Consider the following 26,485-nt stretch of genomic DNA (forward strand, 5'->3'; position numbering starts at 1 on the left):
GCTCCTGAGTGCATTAAAGCAGAGCCTATGGATGAGTTTGTGGAGGTATAAACTGCTGAGTAGGCACAAAACTTGGGAAGCGTGTGGTGGGCATGGCCAACACCCCCTGCTGTGGTGGACCTTCGTGCCCCCTCCTCTGTGACAGCAACTGTGCTGGCCTGTTCAACTCGATGCAGCAGTCCCAGGCAATGAAACACCACATCCTGGCTTGACTGACTGACATTTTGTGGTTGTCCTAAGGTGCTCTCCGTATCCAGCGCACCGTGAGGACTTCGGTTCGCCTTACCTATGGGGAAGATTTGCAGATTGACTGGGATGGCCATGGTGGACTCCTAGTGAAGGTACTCTTTCTTTCTGTCTGTATTGTTTCTGCCTTTTTGCCCCTTCTCTCATCCCACCCAAACATGTACAAAGATTTTCTTGTCTGAAGTGAGAAATTGCTTTGTATTGCATGTTAGAAATTCCATTCTCTTTCGCTACCCCCGGAGCAATATACAGGTCCTTTTGTCCTCCAGAAACAAACATTTTCATCCTACAGCAGCTTGGTGGATTTTTTTTTTTTTTCTCCCTTTTTTGTGCAAAGACAACTATTATTAACCATGAATAGTTTTGTGTTTTATTCAACAGATACTCTCCAAACTGGATTTTTACTTTCATTTGCTTTGACTGTCTCTCTAAAGCAATGGATTTGTATGACTTGAAATAAGGGAAGAATATATCTCCAGGGACAGAGTTATTCATAATTTCCAGGAAAAATCAATTAACTCATAGAAGATATGTTGCATGCTCCTGCTACTGTGAGGGATGCTTAAAGTCACCCTTGATTAGCAATTAGGGCTTGTCTGTGCTAAGACTGCAGCAGAGTGTAGAAATATCCAAACCAGGTTTAAAAGAAATGAGCTGCGTGTGTAATAATTTGCAGAGGAGCCTGTGAGGGAAGGGGGAAGATTATTTCCTGTGGAATAGTCTCCTGGTAGCTGACAAACCATCCCAGCTTCTCCAACTAAGCCATCTATCGCTTGTACAACATCTATCAGTTGTTTTCTGTCAACCGGTAGGTCTCGGGGACTGTGAGTGTTGTCCCTGAGGCTGTATTTGCTCCCTCAGGAGCAAGAGTCTTCCTGTAGGGTTGCTTCCTGGTGTGATGACCTGCAGGCTGTGGGTGCTAGGTCAGGGTGATTTGCTCCTGCATGATGCTGGGCGGCTGCAGACCTGTGTGCTCCTTCTGAGTTTCCATGGAGGGGTGCTTGAACCATGCTTTGAGCCCTGTTTGTAATTGGGGGTCTACAGCTGGGCCCCGCTGGGGTGGCTTTGCTCACTGAGAAGAGAAAGTCAGTTTTCCTGGGGTTTTCTACTGCAGCAGTGAGTGCTGCCCTCTCTGAACCACGGCATCGCTGTTGTGCTCTCCTCCACGGCCCCAAAATCTGGCTTAAATGTCACGTTTGGCACGGAGTAAAGGTACATGAAGGCTAGTCCAAAAGTGAGTACGAGAGTTGAAGAAAACAGAGAAGAAAGGTCAAGAATAACTTTACAAAACATCCATGGTTTTGTAATCATTGTTTCAATCTAGTCTGTATCTCTGTGCTGCAAGGCTCCTAGAAGTTGTTTTTGGGCTGAGAATAATTCAGTTTGCTCCCTTGGCACATCTCAGAAGTTCTGGCTTTCCTCAGTATTCAGAGTATTTTTCTGCCTGGTCAGAGATCCGTGCAGCCTTGCAAATTCTTTCTTACAGTTAAAACAAATCTAATTTTCTGCTCCAGATCCTCTACCCATAAAAGCAGTGGAAGTTTCTCCAATCATCTGCATTTTTTCAGTTCTGCTCTGAGCTCCTCCTCTCACTGGATATCTAAAGCATCTTTTTAATTGCTTTTGGATGGTTAATTTGTACTGGATTTGTAGACTGACCTGTTGCCAAGTATTTCTGACAATTGGGGGAAGTGATACACTTCCATTACCTTGTCCAGACTTCTGGTAAAAATTCTTTTTCTGTCCCTCAAGAAGGCTCCCCTTTCTGTGACCACTTGATATTTGTGGTTCGAGCTTCCACTTAAAAATACGTCAGAATTTTGATTTGTATGAGTCATTGTCCGTCTGCAGAGTACATAAAAAAAGAAACTTCCTTGGCCATTGGATTAATAAGGATATGTATTCTCTCATAATTCATCGTTGTTCCTTTCAATGCTCCATATTTGCTCTCTGACCACTGTGTTCAAAGGGAGGGTAGTATTAGGTTGTATTTTGGAGGATGTTTTAATTTGAATTATACAAAAAAAAGGTTTTCTTCAAAAATGCATTTTTCTAGCTTTTTTTTGGTTGTGTTTCACTGGTCACTCCTGGCAAAGTAGCACCCTACTAAATGCACACAGAAAGCTACTGTAGCATTAAAGTCAACTTTGAGTCAATTAAGTCAATTAGAGTCAATTATGAGTCAACTCCTGAGCACAGTTGGTAGCACTTGTGATGTTCCAGATCTTTGCTTCTAATAGAAACTGGCAGTTTCTACTAGAATAGAAGATATTGGCGTCTTCGTGTTGCAGATGTTGCTTAGGTGATTTCTGCCTGTTTACCTCTAGGTTTAGGGTCCCATTCCAGCTGTCCCTTGGTTTGCAGCAAGAATAAGGCAGGGTGAAAAGCACATCTGCTCTGTGGGTTGTTTGCAATGCTGCTTTTCATGTGTTTTAAGTTTCTCTAGGCCTGAGGAAGCTCTAATGTGATTTAGTGTAGCTTCAGGGGTGGTAGTCTCTTCCTTATTTTATTAATGGTGCTTAATGTTGAGGGAAACAAGTCCTCTAACGTTGTCTCTGTTTTGGGATGAAATAATCTGTTTAAATTTTTTTTCAAAATGTGAAAGGGTTTCAGGTGCCATATCTTTCTCAAATTCCCACTGGAAATAGAATGATCTCACTGTATTAAAAAATGCAACCCCCCCTGTTTCCCTGTTTATTTATATGAATGAAGGGGAAAACCAGGGAAAGACTAAACTGGTGTACTATTCAAGGCACAAAAGTGAGACGTTTTCCTCATACTCATGTGCAGTTACCATTTGAAATTAGCTCTGTGCCATGCAAAAATTGTCCTTCTGTTACTAATAGCAGCATTTTTGTTAGAAGTTTAAAAATGTAGTACAATGAAATTGTCTGTAGTTTTTTTTTTACTATGTATTTGAGAATTTTGTTGATTTTTAAGTTGTGTGTAGTTCATTCCTTATAAAATTTTGCTATACAGTGGTGACCTACTCTGGAGGATGACCAGGCTAATGTTGTGTTCCTTAGCTATCTTCAGTCTATTCCGAAAGGATGTGTGGGCTATGTGGAAATTACAATGGGAACCAAGGGGACGATTTTCTTACGCCTTCTGGCATGGTGGAAGCTCTTCTGGAAGATTTTGGAAACTCCTGGAAGCTCAATGCAGACTGCCAAGATTTGTTAAAACAAGACAGTGACCCCTGCAATCTCAATCCTCGTTTAGGTACTGAACTCCGTCCAAAATTAACATGTGTAACAAACTGTGATCTTTCATTTTACATAACAATAAGAAGTTAAAAAAAAAAAAAAAGGACAGAGAAGCAGCCAATGTTGCTTGCATTAACATCAGGGTGATTGCAATCCTTGTTTAAAAAAAATGAAATAAATCAGTAATGTGGGATCATGCTAGTTTTCAGTTTGGACCACAGTCAAGAGTTAGACCATGTGGCATATCTGTGCCACAGCAGGAACTTGAGTGCCACTGAAACTACTCTTACAAGTGATAGCAATAATATGTTTATCCTCTGGGTGGACAATACACAGTTTTCATGATCCCTTGTCTCCCTTCTTTTGCTGCATCCCATCAGGCAGCCTTCCTCTTCCTCTCCATACTGCTTGGCTGTCCTGGTTGGATATGGGAAGACATTCTCAGTGCAAATTTTCTTGTCCCAGGTGTTACAACAGCCTCTTGTTTCTGGGAGGAAAACTTTATGGCTGTAGGTCAGAGCAGGCACTGTAAATCTGTGAGTGTAGTGCAGGCTAGAAGGTTCAATTTTGCAAACATAAAAAGCAGCAGAAAGCAGAGGCCCTGTGAAAGGAAGCACAGCACCAGAAATAGTGGTAACAGAATATAAAAGCATTACTTTTCCTTGATTTGTTTTACTAGTGAAACATTATTCTTTTAGTGGAGCTTGTGACCTATGAGCTATGATGCTATCTATGCCTATTGAGCCTATTTTATTCTTCTGTGTGTTTTGGGGTTTATTTTGTTTTGTTTTTTTGTTTTGTTTTTGCTTTTTTACAAAAGAAAAAGAAAATGCTTACTGTGGCTCTTCTAGCTTTTCTTGAAAGCCACTGATTGATTCAGTGCAAGCATGTAATTTTTCGCTTTTTTTACAAAAGAAAAAGAAAATGCTTACTGTGGCTCTTCTAGCTTTTCTTGAAAGCCACTGATTGATTCAGTGCAAGCATGTAATTTTTCTCTTTTTAGCGAAATACGCTGAGGACTCCTGCTCAGTTCTGCTGTCTCCTGCATTTGAACCCTGTCACCATGAAGTCAATCCCACTCCCTATGTGAAGAACTGCCGCTTTGATGTTTGCTCCTGCTCCAATGGCAAGGATTGTCTGTGCTCTGCTATTGCTAATTACGCAGCAGCCTGTGCTAGGAAGAACATCCTGGTCCAGTGGAGACAACCTGACTTCTGCCGTAAGTGAAATGCTCCTAAAGCCCACTGATTTTTCTTTGTCTCAAAGGATTTTCTTGGCAATGTCAGATGAGAAATCCAGAATAAGATGATTCCTGCAAGGTGCCAAATATTTCTTATGGCAAATGATGAGAGAGCATATCTTTCCTCCACTCTAGCGAGGATGCAAAAACTGTTCACAGAGACTGCTCAGCACTAAGGTAGAGAAGCAACCCTCTGACATACCTTAGCAGAGCTTTTGACTGGATTTCCATTTTCAGTTTAATCTAAGTTTCAGCTACTCACCTGGAAACTTTCTGAATATCCCAGGGTGGGAATCTCAAAGTGATTTATAGTGATTTCAAGGCCCAAGCTTCCCAGCTCCTGACCTTGTCAGTGACTCTTGATTTTAGATTAAGTTGAGGGTATGGAGGAAGCACAAAGGCAGGTACTCAGTCAGGCAGTGTTGTGGAACAGAATCATACAAGTATAGACAAACTTATATCAGAGACAAACTATGGCAGTATTCTGGTGCAGCCCCTGATTATAGCAGGGCTTACTTAAAGTGGATTGCCTGGAGTCCTGTCTGGATAAGTTTTGAGTATCTCCAAGGATCCTCTCTGGCATATACATGTTTAGGCTACAGAGGTGGGATAACAAAAGGAATAGGATGTCTTTGCATAGATCAGTCCAGTGCAAGATTAATAGCCAAACTGCAAAGAAGCTGGAGCACCAACATCATCTATTGCTTTTCTTTCTCTGTTAGGTTGATATGGTAGGAAAAAATGAATTGCAATGGGATTTTGATGCAACATGGACACACTTCTCCCCATAAATATTTGTGAAATGGATGTTTTTCCATTTTCTTGAATAACTTTGCTATTGAGGAAAGAAGACAATTGAAAATTCTGAGAAAAACCATGTATGCTTGTCAGCCCTCCAGATCTATTCTGCTTACTTCTTACCAAACATGGGGTGGGAAAAACATTTATAAAATGAGTATGTAGAAGCTGGAAGAGAAAGAGAGGTCACTGGCCTTCCACCTGGCAGGGTCTGTACCTGTAAAGTCAGTGATTACAGCTTCTGCAGGCTGGAGAGTATTTACTGCGAATGAGAACAAAACCAGTTTATGTTAAACTGCTGTATGGTTTCATAATATTTTACCTAATTTATGTAAATGTTCAGATAGTGGAACAGTAATGTAATAAAAATCCTTTTAAAAATGTGCAGGTCTGGAGGCTGAAAAAGCGAGCAGCAATAATGCACCATCATTCTTTCTGTAATTGAACAAGTCAATTTTCACAATTAATCTTTAATAGTGCAGAGCTGCTTCCTCCTCTCTGTGCATTACAGAGTGCTTTATGCTCTCATAAAGTGATGATTTCCCTGATTGTAGATCCATCAGCCCCCATTAAATAATCCTGATGCCCCGGACATCTCCTGTCACATGAAGGAGAACAATCCCTCTTTTAATGGGCTTGAGATGTGAATGTGCAGGTTGCGTAACTTGTGCTGATGGCCCAGTGCACTGAACGTGTGCTCTGCTCCTGCCTTGGTCAATGGAGATTCAGTTTCTTGGGAAATGACTTGACAGAACCAGTTTGCTTGATTTGAAGTGGATAAATGGCAGGGAGGCAAGTCATTAGTGCAGCACAGCATTTCTGCTGCGTGCCAAGCTAACAAGTGCATTCATCTCCCATGTCTTTGAAATTATTTTAGTTGAAGTTTGATTATTTAAGAGCGGAATCCCACCTTGCCCACTGTGAATAAGCAACACAGCCACTCCTTTCGTGCTGCATGGAAGGAGCAGATAAGCCATACTGTGAAGGGCTGTCTATATCATGCATGTATATGCATGTAAAAAACTGTGTAAAAACCTGGCTGGATGACTAAGCCCAAAGAGTTGTGGTGAATGGAATTAAATCCAGTTGGTGGCCAGTCAACTGTGCTGTTCCCCAGGGCTCAGTACTGGGGTCAGTTCTGTTTAATATCTTCATCAATTATCTGGATGGAGGGATCGAGTGCACGTCCAGTAAATTTGCAGGTGGATGGAGGGATCAAGTGCACCCCCAGTAAATTTGCAGACAACATTAAGCTGGGAAGAAGTGTTCATCTGCTGGAGGGTAGAAAGGATCTACAGAGGGATCTGGACAGGCTGGATCAATGAGCTAAGGCCAAGTATGTGAGGTTCAAGTGTCTGGTCTTGCACTTGGGTCAACGCAACCCCATGCAATGATGCAGGCTTGGGGAAGAGTTGCTGGAAAGCTGTCTGGTAGAAAAGGACCTGGAGGTTCTAACTGACAAGCAGCTGAATATGAGCCAGCAGTGTGCCCAGGTGGCCAAGAAGGCCAATAGCATCCTGGCCTGTATCAGAAATAGCATGGCCAGCAGGAGTAAAGGGAAGTGATTGTACCTCCATACTCAGCACTGGTAAAGCCCTATCTCAAATACTGTGTTCAGTTTTGGGCCCCTCACAACAAGAAAAACATTGAGGTTCTGGAACCAGTCCAGAGAAGGGCAGCGAAGCTGGTGAGGGCTCCAGAGAACATGCTATATGAGGGAACTGGGCTAGTTTAGCCTCGAGAAAAGAAGGCTGAGGGGAGACCTTATCGCTCTCTACAACTACCTGAAAGGAGGGTGTAGTGAGATGGGGGCCAGTCTCTTCACCCAGGTAACAAGTGATAAGACAAGAAGAAGCGGCCTCAAGTTGTACCAGGGGAGGTTTAGTTTGGATATTAGGAAAAAATTCTTTACCAAAAGGGTTATCAAGCATTGGAACAGGCTGTTAGGTGAAGTGGTTGAGTCACCATCCCTGAAGGTAATTAAAAGACATGTAGACATGGTGCTGAGGGACATAGTTTAGTGGTAAACTTGGCAGTGTTAGGTTAACAGTTGGAGTCTATGATCTTGAAGGTCTTTGCCAACCTAAATGATTCTATATTCCGTGTCTCATGTATGTACGTGTTGTTTTGTGGCAAAGGGGAATCAGTCAACAGGTCCCTAGTTTCGGGTTTTAGGTCCTGTGGATAATCCCACTATTTTCCTTAATGTGGTGGTGGGGTCATTAGTTGTCTTTGCATGTCTTCTGCAAGAGTGTTTGCACGGGATAGGTGCAGGAGTGCTGGTGTGGAGAGTAGGGGCCTAAGGGGCAAGGTCTGAGCAGCATTTGAGGATAGCTCCATCCCCTTTCGGGGCTCAGCATACCAGCTGGTCCTGACAGGGTGCATCATCACCCAGACCTTCTGACCTGGGTGTGATTACGTTTTCACCTTGCACTACCTGAGAAACTGGTCAAGATTTATGTCTCTTTCACTCTGTGTTGAAGCCTGCTCCCCCCCCCCTCCCCTTTCTGCCCTGCAAGAAGCTGGATGCACTATCTGATGGATACACACTTTTCCAATGCTTTTCCATTACTTTCCATCTTATACGTGGTACAGGCTGAGCTTCAGAGCACAGCATTGAGCTGTTTTGGTTTTATAACAGGCGTCCGCAGAGACTAGATGCACCTCTCCTTTTCCTGGCAATAATGGGATGTTGTTTTTATTTTTCATAATGGCAGTGTATTACAAAGTGTACAGACAAAAGTCCCCTCCCAGGTCAGTTGTCTTGCCTTTTTGCTGTTAAAAACAGATGTTGCTGAGAGGTAATGGAACAGTGGATTAGGGATTGGAGTACGAACGTGGCATTGGGTAGCATAACTGGAAAAACGAGGATTGTTTGTAAAATCTCAGGAAGTGGACAGGCAGGTAAGATGAGTTACAAAGCTTTATCTAAAAAAAGGATCCACTGCAAACTGCTCCCTGTGGGCAGGGGGGTGTTACCACTGACTAGAAAGTAGGGCAGGATGTTTGACTCGGTGCTCCTATCCTTGTTGAATCTTGAAACTCTAGTAAACTGGTGTACCTGCCTGAAATCTGCCAAACCAGTTCCCTATTTCCAGAGGTTTCCGTGTATCAAGTCATAGTTTTGGCTGAGGCTTCATGGTTGTCCTCCTTGTACATGCCTTCAGTGATGAAAGTTGCTTTTTTTTTAAAAAAAAAAAAACAAACAAAAAAAAAACAAAACAAAAAAAGGCAACTGGTAGAGTCATATGGACTGCGCTGGTTCAGTATTTGATTTACTGCCAAGATCCATGGTTATGTAAATTAGAAATACTATTCTGTGAATAGCTGCCAAAGGCTCCTATAGCTGTGAGTGAACGTGTCATCTATTTATTCTGAGTTAGGGGGTATTTACTCTGTGTTGATGAGCACACACAGATTCCTTGGGCTGTGTTGTGGAAGGTAAGTTAAATAGTTTGGGCATAAATCCCAAACTTAGGACATACTTGCTCTGAAGAAGGTTTCAAGTCACCTTAGATGTCTCTGGGCTGGATCCTCATCTTACGGGCTTACTCTCCCATGTATGGGACTTCAGGTGCCTCAGCACAAGTCAGGGAGATATTGGTGCAACCATACATCTCTTCAGTAAGTAGAAGTAATTCTTCAGTTCAGACGAATTTTGGGTAGGTAAGCATTGGTTACCATGTAGGACTTGATTTGTTGGTCTCAGTGCTAGTTCAGCCCTGCTAGCAGTTGGGGAGGCTGCAGGGCTGTAGTCTTACTATAGTTTTTCTCTCATTGTCATTGCTGCTACCATTCCCAGGGTTGTGTGCTCACACAAAAGATGGTAGGCATTATTGGGTCATTCTGCAGGAATGAGAAGAGGAAGAACTTTCTCTGTAACCTCTTGATCTCGGTGTTAGCACAGTACAAATGTGCCAACTTTAATTTGCAGCTGCTTCCCTCACTTCCCTGAACATCCTACCTCATCACCTTACAACCCTGGCTGTTTGATTTGGAAGGTTGCTACAAACGACAGGTTTTGGAAACTCTGGTTAGCAGGAGGCCTGTTAAAAGTCCTTGATTACATTAACTTGTTTTCTGGTCTTCTGAAACATGTTGTCGTAGCTGCCACCTAGTGCCGATGCTGATGTATGCTGAGGAGGTTGCCTCAAAATCAGTGCTGTAGGACAAAGTGGAAGCTTTATAAACAAAAATGCCAAATGGCTCCAAATGCTGTAATTAGGTCTCCACAAAAATGCATTAATCATCATTAATCATTAGTACCCAAGGTTTGGCTCCACAATCATTAAATGACTTCATTATTTGCACTTGTTTCCACAGAAATCACTGAGAGCTTCTGGGATGTGAGTCTTAAAACTGTTGTAGCACCAGATTATCAAGGCAGAAACCCACATTTCTACTTGTTTTGACCAAATTGTCCCCACCCGTGTTGAAAAGGAAGAGAAATGTCAATGTGTACATGATGCTTGTAGTGCTCCAAACTTGTAGGTCCAAGTAATAACAGAGGCTGGGCACAGCCTGTGTCTTTTGTACTGGATGAAATGTGGTGGATGGATGTCCGTTGCAGGGGTTGCAGTCCAATCTCAACATTTATTGGAAACTCTATGAAGTAAGGGTTTATCTTAGAGTCGTAGAGTCATAGAATTGCCCAGGCCAGAAGGGACCTCCAAAGGCCATCTAGTCTGACCTCCCCGCAGTCAGCAGGGACACCCCCAACTAGACCAGGTTGCCCAGGGCCTCGTTGAGCCTCACCTTGAACCTTGATCTTGTGCATGTATATATAGGCAGTGCCCTAGGTTTCACTGGTGCTGCAGTTAAGGAGAATGTAATACAGGCCTCCGTCGATGAGTAAATCGAGTAAATACATTTTAATTCCCAGCTTCCCAGTCTGGTTTAGGCAACTTTTCTTTTCATTGGCTTTGGATCAAATGCCAGTCTCCCTGACGTGCACATCATTCAACAGCAATGACCTGTCCTGAAGGCCAAGTGTACCAGCAGTGTGGGATGCCGTGCAACCAGACCTGCAGATCTCTGTCCTACCCGGATGAGGACTGTGATGAACTCTGCGTGGAAGGATGCTACTGTCCCCCCGGGCACTACCTGGACGAGCGTGAGGAGTGCGTGCCAAAGTCCCACTGCTCTTGTTACTATGATGGTGAGATCTTCCAGCCAGAGGACGTCTTTTCAGATCATTACACCATGTGGTAAGTGCGGCCAGTGTTCGTAACTCATCCCTATGTGCTGTGACTCAGACATCTTTGGATAGCTGAAGTGGGTTAACTGGTTCAGTTCCTCAGTTCCTTTACCTCCACTGAAACTAGTTTAGAAGAGGGCAAGATTTTGCCTCCAGAAAACCAAATGGTGAGTTTTACTGTTGCATCTCTTGAAATTATCCCTATAATAAATGCCATCTTAGTCAGAAAAAAAGGACTAAGCCCTGTTCCGCAAACAGTTCCTGCCAGTTTGAAATGGAGTTTAATGACTGACAATAGCTACTTCGAAGGCTTTTAAAATGTCCCTTTAATGTACTGCGTTACATTTCTTAAACCTTAAAACCCAATTACCTCTGTCAAAGATACAAATATCAAAAAGCATTTCTAATTGTTAAATTGAGTAGCAGTACACTGAGAGTGGGCATATAATCGCTGGGTGGCTCCTGGTAAAGCCCAGTTTGGGGAACAGCATCAGCTCCTTTCCTCCTCTGCCCACAGCAGTCAGAAGTTGCAGGCAGTAAGTGGCCCCTTAGCTCTCTCCACAGCAAACCTGAATATTATCTTGCCCAGCTTCATGTCCGTGCAGATGCATTGGATTCAGCAGGACAGGGCTAGCGTACGGCTGGTTTACCATCCCAGCATTTCACCGCAACTATCTTAAGGGAAGATTTGCCTTTAAGGTTGATGAGCAGAGTCAACGGAGAGCAACAGATCAGCCCCGAGGAGAGGTGTAATTTTGGTACTCCGACAAGCTCCCTGCGCGTCTGTCTGAAAACAACAGCTCGAGTGAAAGCTAAATGTCACTTTGTTAAATATAAGCTCTATTTGTTTTTCTTAGCTATTGTGAAAACGGCTTCATGCACTGCAGTACAAACAGAGCTCCTGGTGCCTTCCTGCCAGATGTTTTCGCTGATGAGAGGCCATCTGCCAGAAGTCAGTATGCTTTAAGAAATTAATATTTTTTTCCTTTATTTCTTTTCCCCCCTCTTCAGTCTCAGTAATACTGAGTAGGGCAGAAGTACCAGGGGTTGAAGTGGCTGATGATGTTGGAAGTCTTTTCCTGAACCCTTTTATCCCTTTTTTTTCTTTTTTTTCTTTTTTCTTTTTTATTTTTTTTCTTTTTTTTCTTTCCTTTTTTCCCTTTTTTTCTTTTTTATTCTTTTTTTCTTTTTTTTTCCTTTTTTTCTTTTTTTCTTTTTTTTTTCTTTTTTTTGTTACAGGATAGAAACAAAATGTTTGCATGGTGGATTCAGTGCTCGTTGTGGCCCACCTCTCAAAATTATAGTTAGCCACTGCAGTCTGTCTTTAGTGGAAGAGGTTAAGGGGTCCCTTGGCAGTGATCTGAGGCCCTCAGTTTCTATTTAAGGACCGCACGACTTCAGTAACTAGACAGCTTTATACCTCCTGCTTCTGACCAGTAGGTTGCAAGTTCTGGTGCAGACAAAGCCTTTTGTGGCTTGAAGGTTAGAGTCCTGCCAGACACCGAGTGCCTCCAGCCATCAGGCATGTCTCCATAAAACCTCCCAGAGACTGACAACTGCCTCGCAGAGCTAGGCACTGCATTGGAGAACAGGAGATAAGTGTTCTAGGATTTTTTGACGTTCTCCACTGACACATGGATAGAGCTTAGGAGATTGTGTTGGGAAAATGGGGTCTTGGTAGACCACCAGTAACAGTGTCACTGGTTGCTCCCCACTGTCCTTCAGCTGAAGCCTTTTAGGTGTATATCTCACCTAACTCTTGCTGTAGTGATATTAAGACACATTTTTCCTGATATTATTATTTCTTTAAGACTTAGAAAACCTCAGAGGCATATTTCTAGCATCACTTAAAATAATAGCCGGGAATTTCTTGGGAAATTCTGATCTTCTTTTAGAACCTGAGTTCTCAAGGAGTTTGAAAACTTTGTATTTAAGTGAAGGGGATTGCTATATACAGTGACACATGTAGTTATACTCTGTGTTGGGAGTGACTCTAAGTACAATAATATATGGTGCTGCTGTTTCTCAGAATGTGGATTTTGTGCTGACATTGCTCGTGTACACTGCCCACAGGTTGAAATATGTTTCACACTGAAGTGTGCTCACAGCCCTACTACAATCTGGAATTGAATGCTTGTGCAGCTCCTTTTGCTTCCATACTAGAGTATGTGCTTTTATGACAGCCTAACTGAGGTTGCTCCATTGGGAAGTGGGAACTGTTACCTTCACGGTGTCATTCATAGTGGTCCTGTGGCATTACTCCATTCTATATCCTAAATTAGTTTTCTAATAAAAGCATTGATCCACCCTTTAGAAAAACACTGTGCTAACAAGACTTGAGTTCTAATTGCAATTTTTGTAAATTTGTTTTTTAAAGTAAAAAGGAGCTTGACGTGCAGATCCCCCATGGAAAGATTTGTCTGTCCTGCAAACAATCCGAGAGCTGAAGGGTTGGAATGTGCCAAGACCTGCCAGAATTACGACTTGGAGTGCATCAGCCACGGCTGCATATCTGGATGCCTCTGTCCAAAAGGGATGGTAAGCAGGCTCCTCCTCATTTTCTTGCCTTCATTTTTTTCCTGCCAGCAGTCTTATGGAAATGCCTACTTATGAAATATTGACTCTGCCAATTTCTGGCTGGTTCAAATTATGTATATTAGTATATCTGCATTGAAGTTAAGCTTGTAATAATAATTGAGAATCAAAAAGCCAAACCCCACTGGTGTTTTTTTTTTTTTAAGACCAATTTATGTCTTCCTTCAACTCTCCTCCCAAACTCCTCCTCAGTCTTGCTGAGCTTCCCTAGTGTAGTAGTACTCAAGACAAGTAATCATGTACCTATATCCAACAACAAAATGACAATGAACAAAATGACAAAATGACAATGAGCCAGCAGTGTGCTCTTGTGGCCAGGAGGGCCAACGGAATCCTGGGCTGCGTAGGGTAGAGTGTGGCCAGCAGGTCAAGGGAGGTCATTCTCCCCCTCTGCTCTGCACTGGGGAGGCCACAACTGGAATCCTGCCTCCAGTTCTGGGCTCCCCAGTTCCAGAGGGACGACAGGGAACTGCCCAGGGAAGGGCAACAAAGATGATTCAAGGACTGGAGCATCTCCCTTATGAGGAAAGACTGAGAGAGCTGGGACTCTTTAGTCTGGAGAAGAGAAGGCTGGCAGAGGCTGCCCAGGGAGGGTGTGGAGTCCCCTTCTCTGGAGATTTTCAAGACCCGCCTGGATGCTCCTGAGTAAAGTGCTCTGACAAGCTCTAGGTGGTCCTGCTTCGGCAGGGGAGTTGGACTAGATGATCTCTATGGTCCCTTCCAACTCTAAAAATTCAGTGAAATTCAGTAAATTCAGTGAAATAACGACTCCACATCCAGCCAAACCCTCCAGCTGATGCTTGTTGCCTCCTTGTCAAGTCTCCATCTCTGCTGCTGCCTTCCTGTGCATTGCACCAACCCCATGAGATGGAATGTGGGGCATGAAACTTGCTAAGATGGTGCCAGAGGGTGTCCTGGAGTTGCAGATGGTGTGTTGAACATGCTTTTTTTTTTTCCACTGGTAAAATGCTTTTTGGGCTCCAAAGTTATGTTCCCCCGCAACCCTCAAATTTAATTGTTAGTTTAATCATTTTTAAATAGAGCAAATAGTTCTTTGCTAATCCAGTGACTGTGAAATCAGTATCAATCTAGAGCCCTGACAAAAAGCAGACAGAGTAGAACAGACAGCAGATTGCTGCTGGTGTTCTCTGAGCAATAGAAAACAGCCTCCGTGTTCAGTGCTGTGCAGCCTGGGAAGCAACAAGTCGTGCACAGGATCTCACTGGGGATATAGAATATATACATCAGACAAGTAGGATAAATAGTATACATGGTATACTCTTTATGAAGTTGAGTAAATGAGGTTTTTGAATTCTCTGTCCCAGAAAACTTCTGGGATTAAGAAGTTTGTTAAATTCAATGCATGAAACGCGGATGAAAATACCTGATAGATGCTGGGAAAATGGGTTGTGGCTGTGCCTTTATTTTGTTTGAGGGTTAAAATACTCTACAACTGTGAGACTTTATTTCATACCTGTGGTACTTAGAGATGTGCTGGTGCCATTTCCTAACTCAGAGGGGCATATGGTAAAGCAAGATGTTTTCAAATGCTACAACCCAGGAAGTCTAGAAATGAAAAAAAACTTCTATATTTTTACTCTTTTATACCTACTCAAGGTACCTAGGTTCATACCTGTGGTACCTGAGATGTGCTGGTGCAGTTTTCTAACTCAGAGAGGCATATGGTTAAGCAAGATGTTTGCAAATGCTACAACCCAGGAAGTCTAGAAATGAAAAAAACTTCTATATTTTTACTCTTTTATACCTACTCAAGGTACTCAGATTATTACTCCCCAGGTTGAGATGCATGTTTATGTTTAGGCTTCAGCTCTAATGAATTGACTTTATCCACTGCTTTAAATTCTATTTAAAAAATCATTTCCCTGGAAACATGCATTTTTTAAAAGATGTGTTGTTTTTTCTGCTTCTGTATGAATATGGGTGGGTTTTCCCTCAAAATTCCTTCCATTGTCTTACTAAAAACAAACAAAGCATTAATATTAATGCATTTTAACTTTGCTACCATATTTTGCTACTTTAAATTCTATTTAAACAACCATTTCCCTGGAAACATGTATTTTTAAAAAGATGTGTTGTTTTTTCTGCTTCTATATGAATATGGGTGGGTTTTCCCTCAAAATTCCTTCCATTGTCTTAGTAAAAACAAACAAACAAAGCATTAGTATTCATGCATTTTAACTTTGCTACCATATTTTGCTGATAAATACACTTTTATGTAAATAGATGATACTGCAGAATAAAATTCCAGCTGTTGATAAAATTTCAGACTCATGAAGTATCTTATAGGTCGGAAGTGGGAAAAATACAGAACGTAATTTAAAGGTATTCATATCAATATGGAGCAAATTTTCACCACAATTTTAAAACTAATGTTATTTCTTTTCACATTTAGGTTTTTCATGTCTTTCTTTTTAGAGAAGAATATTCCAAAATATCAGTGTGATATGTAAACTTACAGAAGTTTGTGTACTTGTAAAGTTCCGATACATCTTTCTCTGTATATACAGTCAGACCTCCTTGATTTGGTGAAGGGGCTTGAAATTTGCTTTGGGTTCCAGGATAATGGTAATAATACACTTTTGAGATATATCATAGAAAGCAAATTTTGGTAACTACTCAACAGGAAAGAAATAGTGATGCCTGGCCCACCCTGTCCCTTGCCTCGCTAAATCAACTTCTTAGTAATTAACCTTCATGTTTAGTATAAAATTTCATATTCCTTTTCAGTAGGTTGGAACTATCATTCGAGCAGTTATTTAATAAAATTTTTGCCAGGAGAAACAGTCCTTGGCATTCTGGAATTGAGAACTCCAGTTGACATTGAATTCAACAAGATGGTTTGTCGGGGTTGGGATAGAAGAATCGGGCCCAGCATTTTTTTAAAATAACTAGTAAAATAAGCTCTTTGTCCACTAGATGACAGTATGGTTCAATCTTCCAGTAAACTCAGTCTATAATTGCTTGTTCTCGTTGGTTTTCTATCTGGCTGGGAATAAAAATTGCGAGATTTGAGTTTCTCAAAGCCTCTATGGGAGAAGCCAGTACGTAGGTGATTTTGTTGAAACCATGGCCATGCAAAGGCAAGATCAAGATTGGTGCCTTCATTACATGGGTACCCTTGGCTGTGCAGTAGTCTCCTGACGTGTGGCTTCACAGGACCTGCCAGCTTGTTACCAAAGAGCAGTTTTGTCTTCATCTCCAGTAGGTACCTAACCAAGATGGTTTGGGGGAGGCTTTTTCCTTATTTTTGCATTCTGCAATGAGTCTTTGTGCTCCCAGGATTTGGGGTGATGATGAGGTTCTCCTTTCCATCCTGCCTCTCTCTCGCTTAAAGACTCTGGATATACTGAGGGAAAGCACTGCAAAGTCACCAAGTCTGTGTTTTCCAGACTTGTACCACCAGAGCTGAGCAATAAAGGGACCGGAAAAAAGATATTACTGTTTCTTTTACCAGTCAGTCTCCCTCGTTGGTGTTCTGTAATCCTGTTTAATTTACAAGCACTCATGGAGGTGAGCTACTGTTTGTAGGAATGACTGAGGAGAAACAGATTACTGAACAATTATAGGAATAAATATTTGCACGTATCATCACTGTGGAAGTACTTCTGCCTTTTTACTGAAGGGTTTTTTTTTTCTTTTGCATATTAAAATTGTAAATTATCCATGACCATTCATTAGCATAAACCCTCCCAATCTTCCTGCTTTTCTAAAATGGTTCATATGATCAGGGAAAAAAAACAAAGATATGTAGTTTACATAAAAACTCTCCAGTACTATTTGCAATTATATACACTTAACTTTACACTTAATTCCATATTATTCCAACGTATGTGAAGAGATGTTTACAGATAAGTTAGCAAAGTTACTAGTCTTAAACAGAGCAATGCATAGTCTGAAATCTGCATGCACAAATTGCCTGCCAATTTTGAATTTCATAGCTGAAAATAATTTCAGAAAAATCAAGGATTATTCATGAACGTGACGCTGCAGTCGGATAGATTTAATTGGAAACTTTGCTGGGGATAGAAATTGCCAATCAATCAATTATTTCCCTAATCAGAAAATGCAGATGAAATCTGATTTATTCCAACTGAAAAATAAATTTTCCAGTTCATCTTGATTTAATATTTTACCTTGTTTTGATTCCTTGAAAATAAAAAAGTTCACTATGTCATGAAAAGTAATTCTCCTTTTTCTGTCTTTGATCATCTGGAGGGTGGGAAATTCTCCATACTTGTCACCCTTTTGCAGAGCAGAAAAGATAAATCATAACATATGTGCAGAAGTGTGGGGAAAAATATGCTTTCTCAGATTAGTTTACTGCACTCCAGGTTTTTCCCATTGGAAAATATTAATAAATATACAAATGGAGTGTTAACCACCTTTCTGGGGAAAAAGAGGAGCAGAACAATCAGAAAGCACAAAATCCAGACACTCCAAAGCTAGAAAATTAATTTCTTTCAATTTCCAACAACTGAAGCAAACTAAAGTTTAAAGTTGAAATTAATTGTTTTATTGTATTGTGGCTGCTGAAATAAAACTATTTATAAAACTATGATCTGTTAGTATAAAAAGGAAAAAAAAAAAGTCCTAAACATATTAAATTGAAAAGTTTGAAAGGTTTTTTTTTTTTTCCCCCAGACTGTTTTCAACAGAAACTTAATAGAGCGCTATTTTGGTTTTCCTGCTAGCTCTGTTGTATATTCTTCAGTGTAGGCTTAGTCTCTGACAGAGTCTTCACAAGGAGGTGGGTACCAGCTTTTTGGTGTGTGCATCTACCCAAGGATAATGCTTCATAAAACAAATGTAAGAAGCATGCAGCTAACATAGGGAACAGAAACTTAATAGAGCGCTATTTTGGTTTTCCTGCTAGCTCTGTTGTATATTCTTCAGTGTAGGCTTAGTCTCTGACAGAGTCTTCACAAGGAGGTGGGTACCAGCTTTTTGGTGTGTGCATCTACCCAAGGATAATGCTTCATAAAACAAATGTAAGAAGCATGCAGCTAACATAGGGAAGAAAAGTCAAGCGTAAGACTACACATGTTGAGTGGTCTGTCCTAACATGTTTTTGACTTGTTTTTGCACAGAAATGGTGACAGGCTGGTTTAGTTAAAATTTAATGACTATTGGGTTCTAATCTCACCCACTTCTTTTACTTTATCCCTTACTCCTTTATACCCTTGGCTGACTTTCTGCTGAAGCCCTCAGGTGTATCAGGAGGAACAGAGTGAAAACCTGAGCTTCCCTTGACAGCGAGATACTCATCAAAATTGTGTTGAGCAAGAGATTAAAATTCAGCCTCACCATGGCAGAGTTCAGGGGAGAATAATCTTAATGTTCTGAAATCTGTAATACTGTCCTTCCTTTTGCAAGATTTGCCAAGGCTTAACAATTAATAAGACAGAGCAAGGAAATGATGGACATTTCTGTCAGGTCCCGGAGTAGGGACTGGGGGCGGGAATCATCAGCTATTCAACAATTTAGAATCCCCATGTATGTGGTCTCAGGAGCATCATCATGAGGGTGTGAGATGGTGCAAAGAGCAGCTGTTCTCGTTACAATCCTGTGTCTTGCCTTGTGGTTGCCTCTTCAACACTCATTGCCTCCCATCAGTGGTCCTCAGGCACTCGGGAGAGTTAGATCCTTCTGTATGAAATGGACTCTATTAATGGACTGACAGGCTTCCACAGAAAGTCTAGCTGTTTGTGAGTAATGCTGCTGGCATAGTAGTACCACGTGGTGTTGTGCTCAACGGGCTTGTAACACAGCATGGCATTGGGCTGACAGATACGCCAGCTTTTGGATATGGTTTAAGTATAACCAGGAGATTGGGTGTCGCTACTAACAAAATCATCATCTGCTAAATTTTGCAGCAAATCCATTGAGTTTTACAGCAATTAGTCTTGATTAGTCTCCTGGTCAAAGTCCACTTTGGGTATTTACGTCCTGCTTTCTAAATCCCACCAATTTACTCTGCGGTGTTCAGACAAGGTAGTTGTATGACTGGGTGGAGAATCAGCACCATTGAAGAGTCATATGGTTTGATTTTTGATTTGTGCGTTGACCTTTGAGCAAAGTGATTTCAAGCATTGTATTTTTAAACCGGTGGCACTGCTCCTAACTGGTCTAAGTTAGGCTTGGATATAAGGTTTTATGCTTCCATCTTTGATGCAATCCATCTTTGCCAGTGGATTAACAATTGCTGTGCTGCAGCTTCGTGGTGGCTGGACGTTTGTGATGGAAAAATTAATACCAGTCTATTAAGTTTTTAGAGTTGGGGGATAGACTAGCTTCATGTTAACGTGTGAGGGAGCAGGTAGAAGAGGTCCTAAACCTCCCTTTATGAACCACATGCCCAATCCCAAACTTTGTACCCAGAGGCTAGCCCTCAAGTCTATTGTAACTTGTGTTGCTGAACACCGTGGAAAAGTTGAGAAATGTAACCATGAGAGTGAAGTCACGTTGGTTTTTTTTCCTGAGCACCACCAGGAAGGAAGGAAGGAATTAAACACCCTTGGAAACATATGGTCTTCTCTGGCCTGTTTTCTCCCTGGTCTTTTTGGAGATTAAATCCGAGGCAGAGCCCCAGTTCTATCATCTAGAAAAGCATTTTTTTTTGTTTCCATCTTGCTTCTGTCAGTGTGAGTTTATTTGGCATAATATAGTGCTCCATAAGCCATAGCCCATGTGGAGCTGCATATGAATGGTCTCCAGGCTGTGAAATCCTTTTTATTAGTAGCTCCCTGTGGCAGTTCTAGACTCCCACAGGAAAAGGTAGAGCTCTTCTACTATATTAACCTGGCGTTCGGACTACATTGATCTCATTGGCCCATATTTAATGGTAAAAAAAAAACCCCAAAAACTATTTTAATGGTTTTATAGGAAGAGTTTAAAGTGGGAAGGTGATATTTTGTGACTTTTGAATGAGAGAGAGGGGAAGTGCTCTGCATTTCGGTATTCCATGAAGTAAGAGCCAAACCTACCCCTGACTTTGAAAAATCACATGCAAGTGAAAAACAGCACAGCCTTGGGTTTGTTTGAGTCTCTAAAACTGTCTTCTAAATGGAAAGGGAGTAATCACAGAAATAACAGAGAAAAGGAAGGAAAAAACAGAAACAGTCTAAAGGCATTACTGTCTGTTTGGGCTCTGTTGTTGTTGTCTTGTTTGTTGTTTTTTTTTTTTAAAGTGGGATAAGTGGTTTGTTTTCATACAAAGAGAAACTAAGATCAGGAAGGTAAAACTGAAAAAAAAAAAAAAAAGAAAAAATTGTCGACAACATAATGACCTATTCCCCAGCAAGAGAGCTTGTGAGAGTGGAAAGATGTCTCAAGTGGACTGATACTTATCCTGCCTTATAGAGAATAAGTGGGCATTCGGAAGAAAATGAATAACCACTCCAGTTTTCGGAGGCGAGCTGACAGGGGAGTAGGCTCTTTTTGTGGTGTGTTGTCTGACAAGGGAACCTTCATTTGCACTTGAATTCTTCTGGTACTGCAGTTCCTTGTCTCCTCCTCTGTAGCTGTCTTTCAGTTTTCATCCCAGCTGAGTTCTGCATCAGGTTGCTTTTCTGGTAGGCCATCCTTCAGGTGGTGTGTGAGAAGTATGTGCTATTCACCTGCTTCAGGTTAGCCTATTTTATCTTTGCCTCACCCTGGTTTTGGTCAAATTGAACTTTCTCATAATGAGCTTGTTCTAGAGACTAATTTATTCTCCCAGCAGCTTAAATTGGTGTTCACAAGACTGTGATTTATGTACCTATAGCTCTATTTCTGTTAATGGGAAAAAATATTAGCAATGCTGTACCTTTCTTACTTTAGATAGTCTTGAACCGTTTTCTCTGTCCTTTATTCCTTATCCACGTGTCCTTGTGCTTACTCCTCTGTGTGATGTTAATGGGGAAAAAATATTAGCAATGCTGTGCCTTTCTTACTTTAGATAGTCTTGAACCATTTTCTCTGTCCTTCATTCCTTACCCACGTGTCCTTGTGCTTACTCCTCTGTGTGCTGGCACACAGCAACAGGCCTGCATGCTCACAAACTGTGTCTTTTGCGTAGGTGCGACACGAAAACAAGTGTGTTGCTCCTGAGAGATGCCCATGTTTTCACAACGGAAGAGAATATGCCAAGGGAGAGACAGTGACTAACGACTGCAACACATGGTGAGCCACTGGAAATGCATTTTTCTCTTTTTCTCTAAGGCACCTATCAAGTTTCTAAGAAAACCAAACACTGTTTTCTAAACAGGTCTATTTTATATAAAGTCAGGTTTTCCAGTGTAGTAACACACATATTGCATACACCAGCCTATTCCCTTTGCATGTTGCATAAAGACCAGTGCAATATCAGGCAAACTCCACCTAGTACCTTACAAATAGGCAGTCTATGTGTCTGTGCAGGTCCTCCACTAGCTGGTGGATTTGCTCCTTGATCTTGCAGAGCAACATAACAATATAGGAGCTTCTCTAGGGGTGGGAGGAATGGAGCCTGCACTTTGTCACTAAGCTTTGCTTGCATCCTTCCTTTTTCTGCCCTTCACATAAGAGTCATAGAACGGTTTGGGTTGGAAGGGACCTCAAAGATCATCGAGTTCCAACCCCCTGCCCTGGGCAGGGACACCTCCCACCAGACCAGGTTGCTCAAAGCCCCATCCAGCCTGGCCTTGAACCCCTCCAGGGATGGGACAGACACAGCTTCTCTGGGCAACCTGTTCCAGTGTCTCACCACCCTCACAGCAAAGAATTTCTTCCTAATATCTAATCTAAATCTCCCCTCTTCCCATTTAAAACCATTACCCCTTCTCCTGTCACTACCCTTCCTGACAAAGAGTCCCTCCCCAGCTCTCCTGTAGCCCCTTCAGATATTGGGAGGCTGCTCTAAGGTCTCCCTGGAGCCTTCTCTTCTCCAGGCTGAACAACCCTAGCTCTCTCAGCCTGTCTTCACAGGGGAGGTGCTCCATCCTTGTGATCATCATGCATCAGCAGAAGGGCTGTGATATGCCAGCTATAATGACAGGAGATCTTAGGAAAATATTAAAGAACCAGGCAGAAAATGAGTTGACCTCTTTTACCTCAATGAGTGCTCAGTCCATTGATATATTAAAAAAAAAAAAGAGGGGACAAAAAAAAGGAAAAGGAGTTGGTGATATCTTCTTAAAAGAAAAGAATAACTGCTCCATGTCTTTCACCTGCATCCCTATTTATTCTCTTTAGTTCTTCTCAATGAGTGCTCAGTCCATTGATATATATATGTAAAAATAAGAGGGATAAAAAGAAGGAAAAGGAGTTGGTGATATCTTCTTAGAAGAAAAGAATAACTGCTCCATGTCTTTTACCTGCATCCCTATTTATTCTCTTTAGTTCTTGAAAAAATGTATAGGTTCAAAAGAAAGTGCTGGGCTGTGTGTGGAGGGAAACCCTTGGCACAGCTTTGGGTTAGGGGTGTTTGCCTGCTGGGCAGTTTGTGGCTCCTGCCTGCACAGCACACTTGCTGCATTGGAGAGGTGCTTTGGTCTGTGTGTGTGCCTGTGGAGGGAATGGTCACCCCTTCCTGCAGAGATCCAAGAGTCCGAGGTGTAGGACATCCAGCCACCAGCAGTGTGGAAACTATTTTCTTTGAACTTAGACTTCAGGATCTCTTCTACGTTTTACTTGAAATGTCCCTGCCCAGCTGTGTGGCACCCACAGGAGCAGTGTTTCTGTTACCCTCTGTATGACTGGGTGGAGAATCAGCACCATTGAAGAGTCATATGGTTTGATTTTTGTTTTGTGCATTGACCTTGATTGAAATCACTTTGAGTGATTTCAAGTGTTGTATTTTTAAACTGGTGGCACTGCTCCTAACTGGTCTAAGTTAGGCTTGGATATAAGGTTTTATGCTTTCATCTGGAAATATTGACCTTCCAATGTTTTGTGTAATTTTTTTTCCTTTGCAGTTACATATTGCATTGTGAATCATGTACTATAAGTAGGCCTGGGGAAAAGTTGGGTTGAAGGAAGGAAGATGGAGTAGAAGTTGATCTTTTTATATAGATAGATATACTATAACCTGCTTACGCTGCATCTAGGTAGAAGTGACTTGGCTGAAAAAGAAACACAATGAAAATTTTGTTGAAACAGTAACAGTAAGGTGTAAAACTCCTAGGTGGTGGTGTGAAATGTGCAAGATTCTTCACAAAGCCCTTGCACAGTCTCTTTATTTTCAGTCAGTCTTATAATCTCCAATCTTAAAATAGTCATAAACATGTTGCTTCATTCTTGTAACTGACCTTTTCTGGCCATGCCATTCTAAGTGAAATTTCCTCTAGTACGTAGCGGGTTTTTTTCAATATCAGGGTCAAGAAAAATGTTAGAAATCATGCTTTTTCTCATTGATAAAAAGTTCTTCCTCTCATTTGGGGTAAAATTGGAAATAAGGTCCGTTCAAATATGTCACTAGAGCTTTTTTGAACTATGTGACTTTGAAAAGCTTCATGATAGTTCTCAGCAAATATCAAGTCAAATGTCATTTAGAAAGTGATATAGGGAATTAGTATTGCTTTGAGAATTAATAAGAATGGAGAGTCTGCATTTTGGAGGTCAGATCTTCCTTTTCTTTTGTTTTTGCTTTTTGTACTGCTGTTGCAGGAGTTCTCATTCTCACTTGTTCTTAGCCAGATGTGAACACCTGCAAACGCAATATATGAGCCAGAGGTGTCAGATTTGGCTTTTATATTCGACTTGACATATGGGACACCCTAATTCATGAACAACGGAATGTCTCCAAGTCTAAGCTAGTGGCAAAACTTTTGTTATGCTATGTATTGGGAATTCATTGTACAGCTCAGTGAAAATTTTGGAATAACATTTATGAAGCAGTACACAGCAGAAACTTGCTAATCTGAATTTTGCTACACCGCATACTTTATAATCTGTCTGTGCACATAAATACAAAATTGTGGTCTTGCTCTACCTATTAGTAGAGATTTAATAGAACAGCGTGCAATAGGTTTTATGTTACAGATATTTCATTCTTTGAAGAAAATGTATTGTACAATATTTATTATACTGTGAAGTGTTATCAAGATTAAACAATGCTTATGCTTGAGTTAAGCCATTACTAGAGAGCTTGGTTCAGTACCTTTTTTTTTTTTTTTCCTTTGGTTAGCAATTTGATCTTGGGAAAGTACTTCAGGTTTTTTATCCCTGAGTTTTTGCATCTGTAAAGCAGGGATAGAGTTCCTCTTTCCCTGCCTTTATAGAGCTTGATTAGAAAATCCCTGGGGCAGTGATGGTGTCCATCTGTGTTCATATAGCGTTTAGTAGATGAATGTTTCTCCAACCTCAGGAAAGCTATTGCTTATTAGGTTATTAAATTATTATTATTAGATTATTAGGTAAGGTGTCAGATGCTATTCTAACTCCCCAGAATTGATAACAAACAAAAAGTGATCGGATTTTATGCTTCATTGGCCTTGTTTTTTATTTTGTTTGCTCAGTCTCTTGCTAGTTAGCAAATCAGTTTATTTCACTGATAAAAGTTTGTGGATGCCAAGGGAAAGATCCCTTTTCATACCTGCAGCTTCTGTTGCAAGGCATGTGGTTCTCCAGGATTCTTCTGGAAAAGGTCAAGAGGACTGTGTGGATCCTCTGAAGTCTTTTCTTATCCTTATTTATGTTTCCCTCTTTCTCTCATTTAAACATGAGGATACTGGTATTTACCTCCTTGAGCCTTATTTATCAGGGTAGCATGTGAATTTTAGATTATTATGTATCACAGCAATCAAAGGATACAAATGTTCTTGGAAACTCTCCTAAATCTAACAGTGATTGCTGTTGAATATGGCTGGTTTGATGTAATCATGAAGATCAGGAGCCCTGCTATTTTTCCTTCTGTCTGTTACACTGGCGTAATTAAACTGAAACTGATCAAGTTATATCAAGATAAGCAAATTGGCTTTCTTTGTATTTTGATTACGCACTTGCAAGATGGTCACCATGTGTTGTTTGGGTTTTTGTTGTTGTTTAGTTCTTTTGTGTTTTTTAAAACAAATGAAAAACCAAAACAACAGAAAGCCACAAAGGGTGAAAAGAGTCCAAAAGGAGGAGTGAAACAAAAAAGCTCTCTCCTTTTCCTCGTGGCATCACTGATTTTGTATGATAATGCCAGCGCAGTACAGCTGCTACAGCCGTGTGGGTATAATGATATCACGACCTCAACACCGCGTTTGATTGCTCTTCAGAATTCCCCTCCCCCTGAAAAAATAAGGCAGCACTTTGTTTTGCTTTGCATATGGGGATGTCTCTTTTTTTTTTCTTTTCCTTGCATATCCTGTGGTTGTGAGGAAGTCTAGGAGGTGTCCTCGACAACATCACTTGCAAGCTATACAGCCAGAGAACCACTGGTGTATCTCCTTTCATGATCAGGGGTCTTGTCACATCTCTTGTCACATAAGCTGGGGTTTAGCTTGGAGTCCTACTTGCATGTTTCCAAACTTGAATTCTCCTGTAGGGCAGATGTTCTGGTTTGATCACCACAAGAGACCTCAGGGGACAGTATCAGACCATAGGACTTTCCTCAGAGAGTGTATGTATTTATGTACCTATGAAAGAAAAATAAATATTTCTATCCACGTGTGTGTTCTTGTCAGGCTTTGAGGTAATGTCTGCAATTTCTAGGTCATCAGACCATAGGACTTTACTCAGAGAGTGTATGTATTTATGTACATATGAAAGAAAAATAAATATTTCTATCCACATTGTGTGTTCTTGTCAGACTTTGAGGTAATGTCTGCAATTTCTAGGTCAGATAAACTATTACAAAGAATGAATTTAATTGAAGAACAGAGAGACGTCTATGGAGAAAGGGTAGTATTATACTCAAGTATATAATCTGAACAAAAGCCACTGGGCAGACTGAATTACAGCCCTGGTTACTTGGTCCCAGAGGCTGATCACTAAAATAAACACATGTCCTTTGGCATCAGCTGGATATTAAATTTACTACTATTTTAGGTTTCAATGAGGGGAAAAAATGGACAGTACTGCAAGTAAAAACAGGGTTGCTGATATACTTCATATTTAACCTGTAGTGGTCCTTAGAGGGTAATCAATCTGTTTTTCTTAAGGGTTACTCAGAGCAGAGCAGGATATCCAAAATAAAATACTAATAGTATTACTAAATATTCTAGCAGGCTTTATCCAGGC

The 26,485-nt window shown here is 41.1% G+C and overlaps 1 protein-coding gene across 1 annotated transcript in view; it reads left to right on the forward strand.

Annotated features, from left to right (window-relative positions):
• The window catches only part of VWF (von Willebrand factor), a 161,910-nt gene that overhangs the window by 42,722 nt on the left and 92,703 nt on the right, over positions 1–26,485 (forward strand). Inside the window, exons 13-19 of the mRNA XM_014938407.1 lie at positions 241–341; positions 3,273–3,468; positions 4,456–4,671; positions 10,457–10,697; positions 11,545–11,639; positions 13,065–13,225; positions 21,360–21,463. Coding sequence (XP_014793893.1) covers positions 241–341; positions 3,273–3,468; positions 4,456–4,671; positions 10,457–10,697; positions 11,545–11,639; positions 13,065–13,225; positions 21,360–21,463 — 1,114 coding nt within the window. The remainder of the gene's footprint in view (positions 1–240; positions 342–3,272; positions 3,469–4,455; positions 4,672–10,456; positions 10,698–11,544; positions 11,640–13,064; positions 13,226–21,359; positions 21,464–26,485) is intronic.

This window comes from Calidris pugnax, unplaced genomic scaffold (assembly GCF_001431845.1).
Source record: "Calidris pugnax isolate Ruff unplaced genomic scaffold, ASM143184v1 scaffold47, whole genome shotgun sequence".
Lineage (NCBI taxonomy): Eukaryota > Metazoa > Chordata > Aves > Charadriiformes > Scolopacidae > Calidris > Calidris pugnax.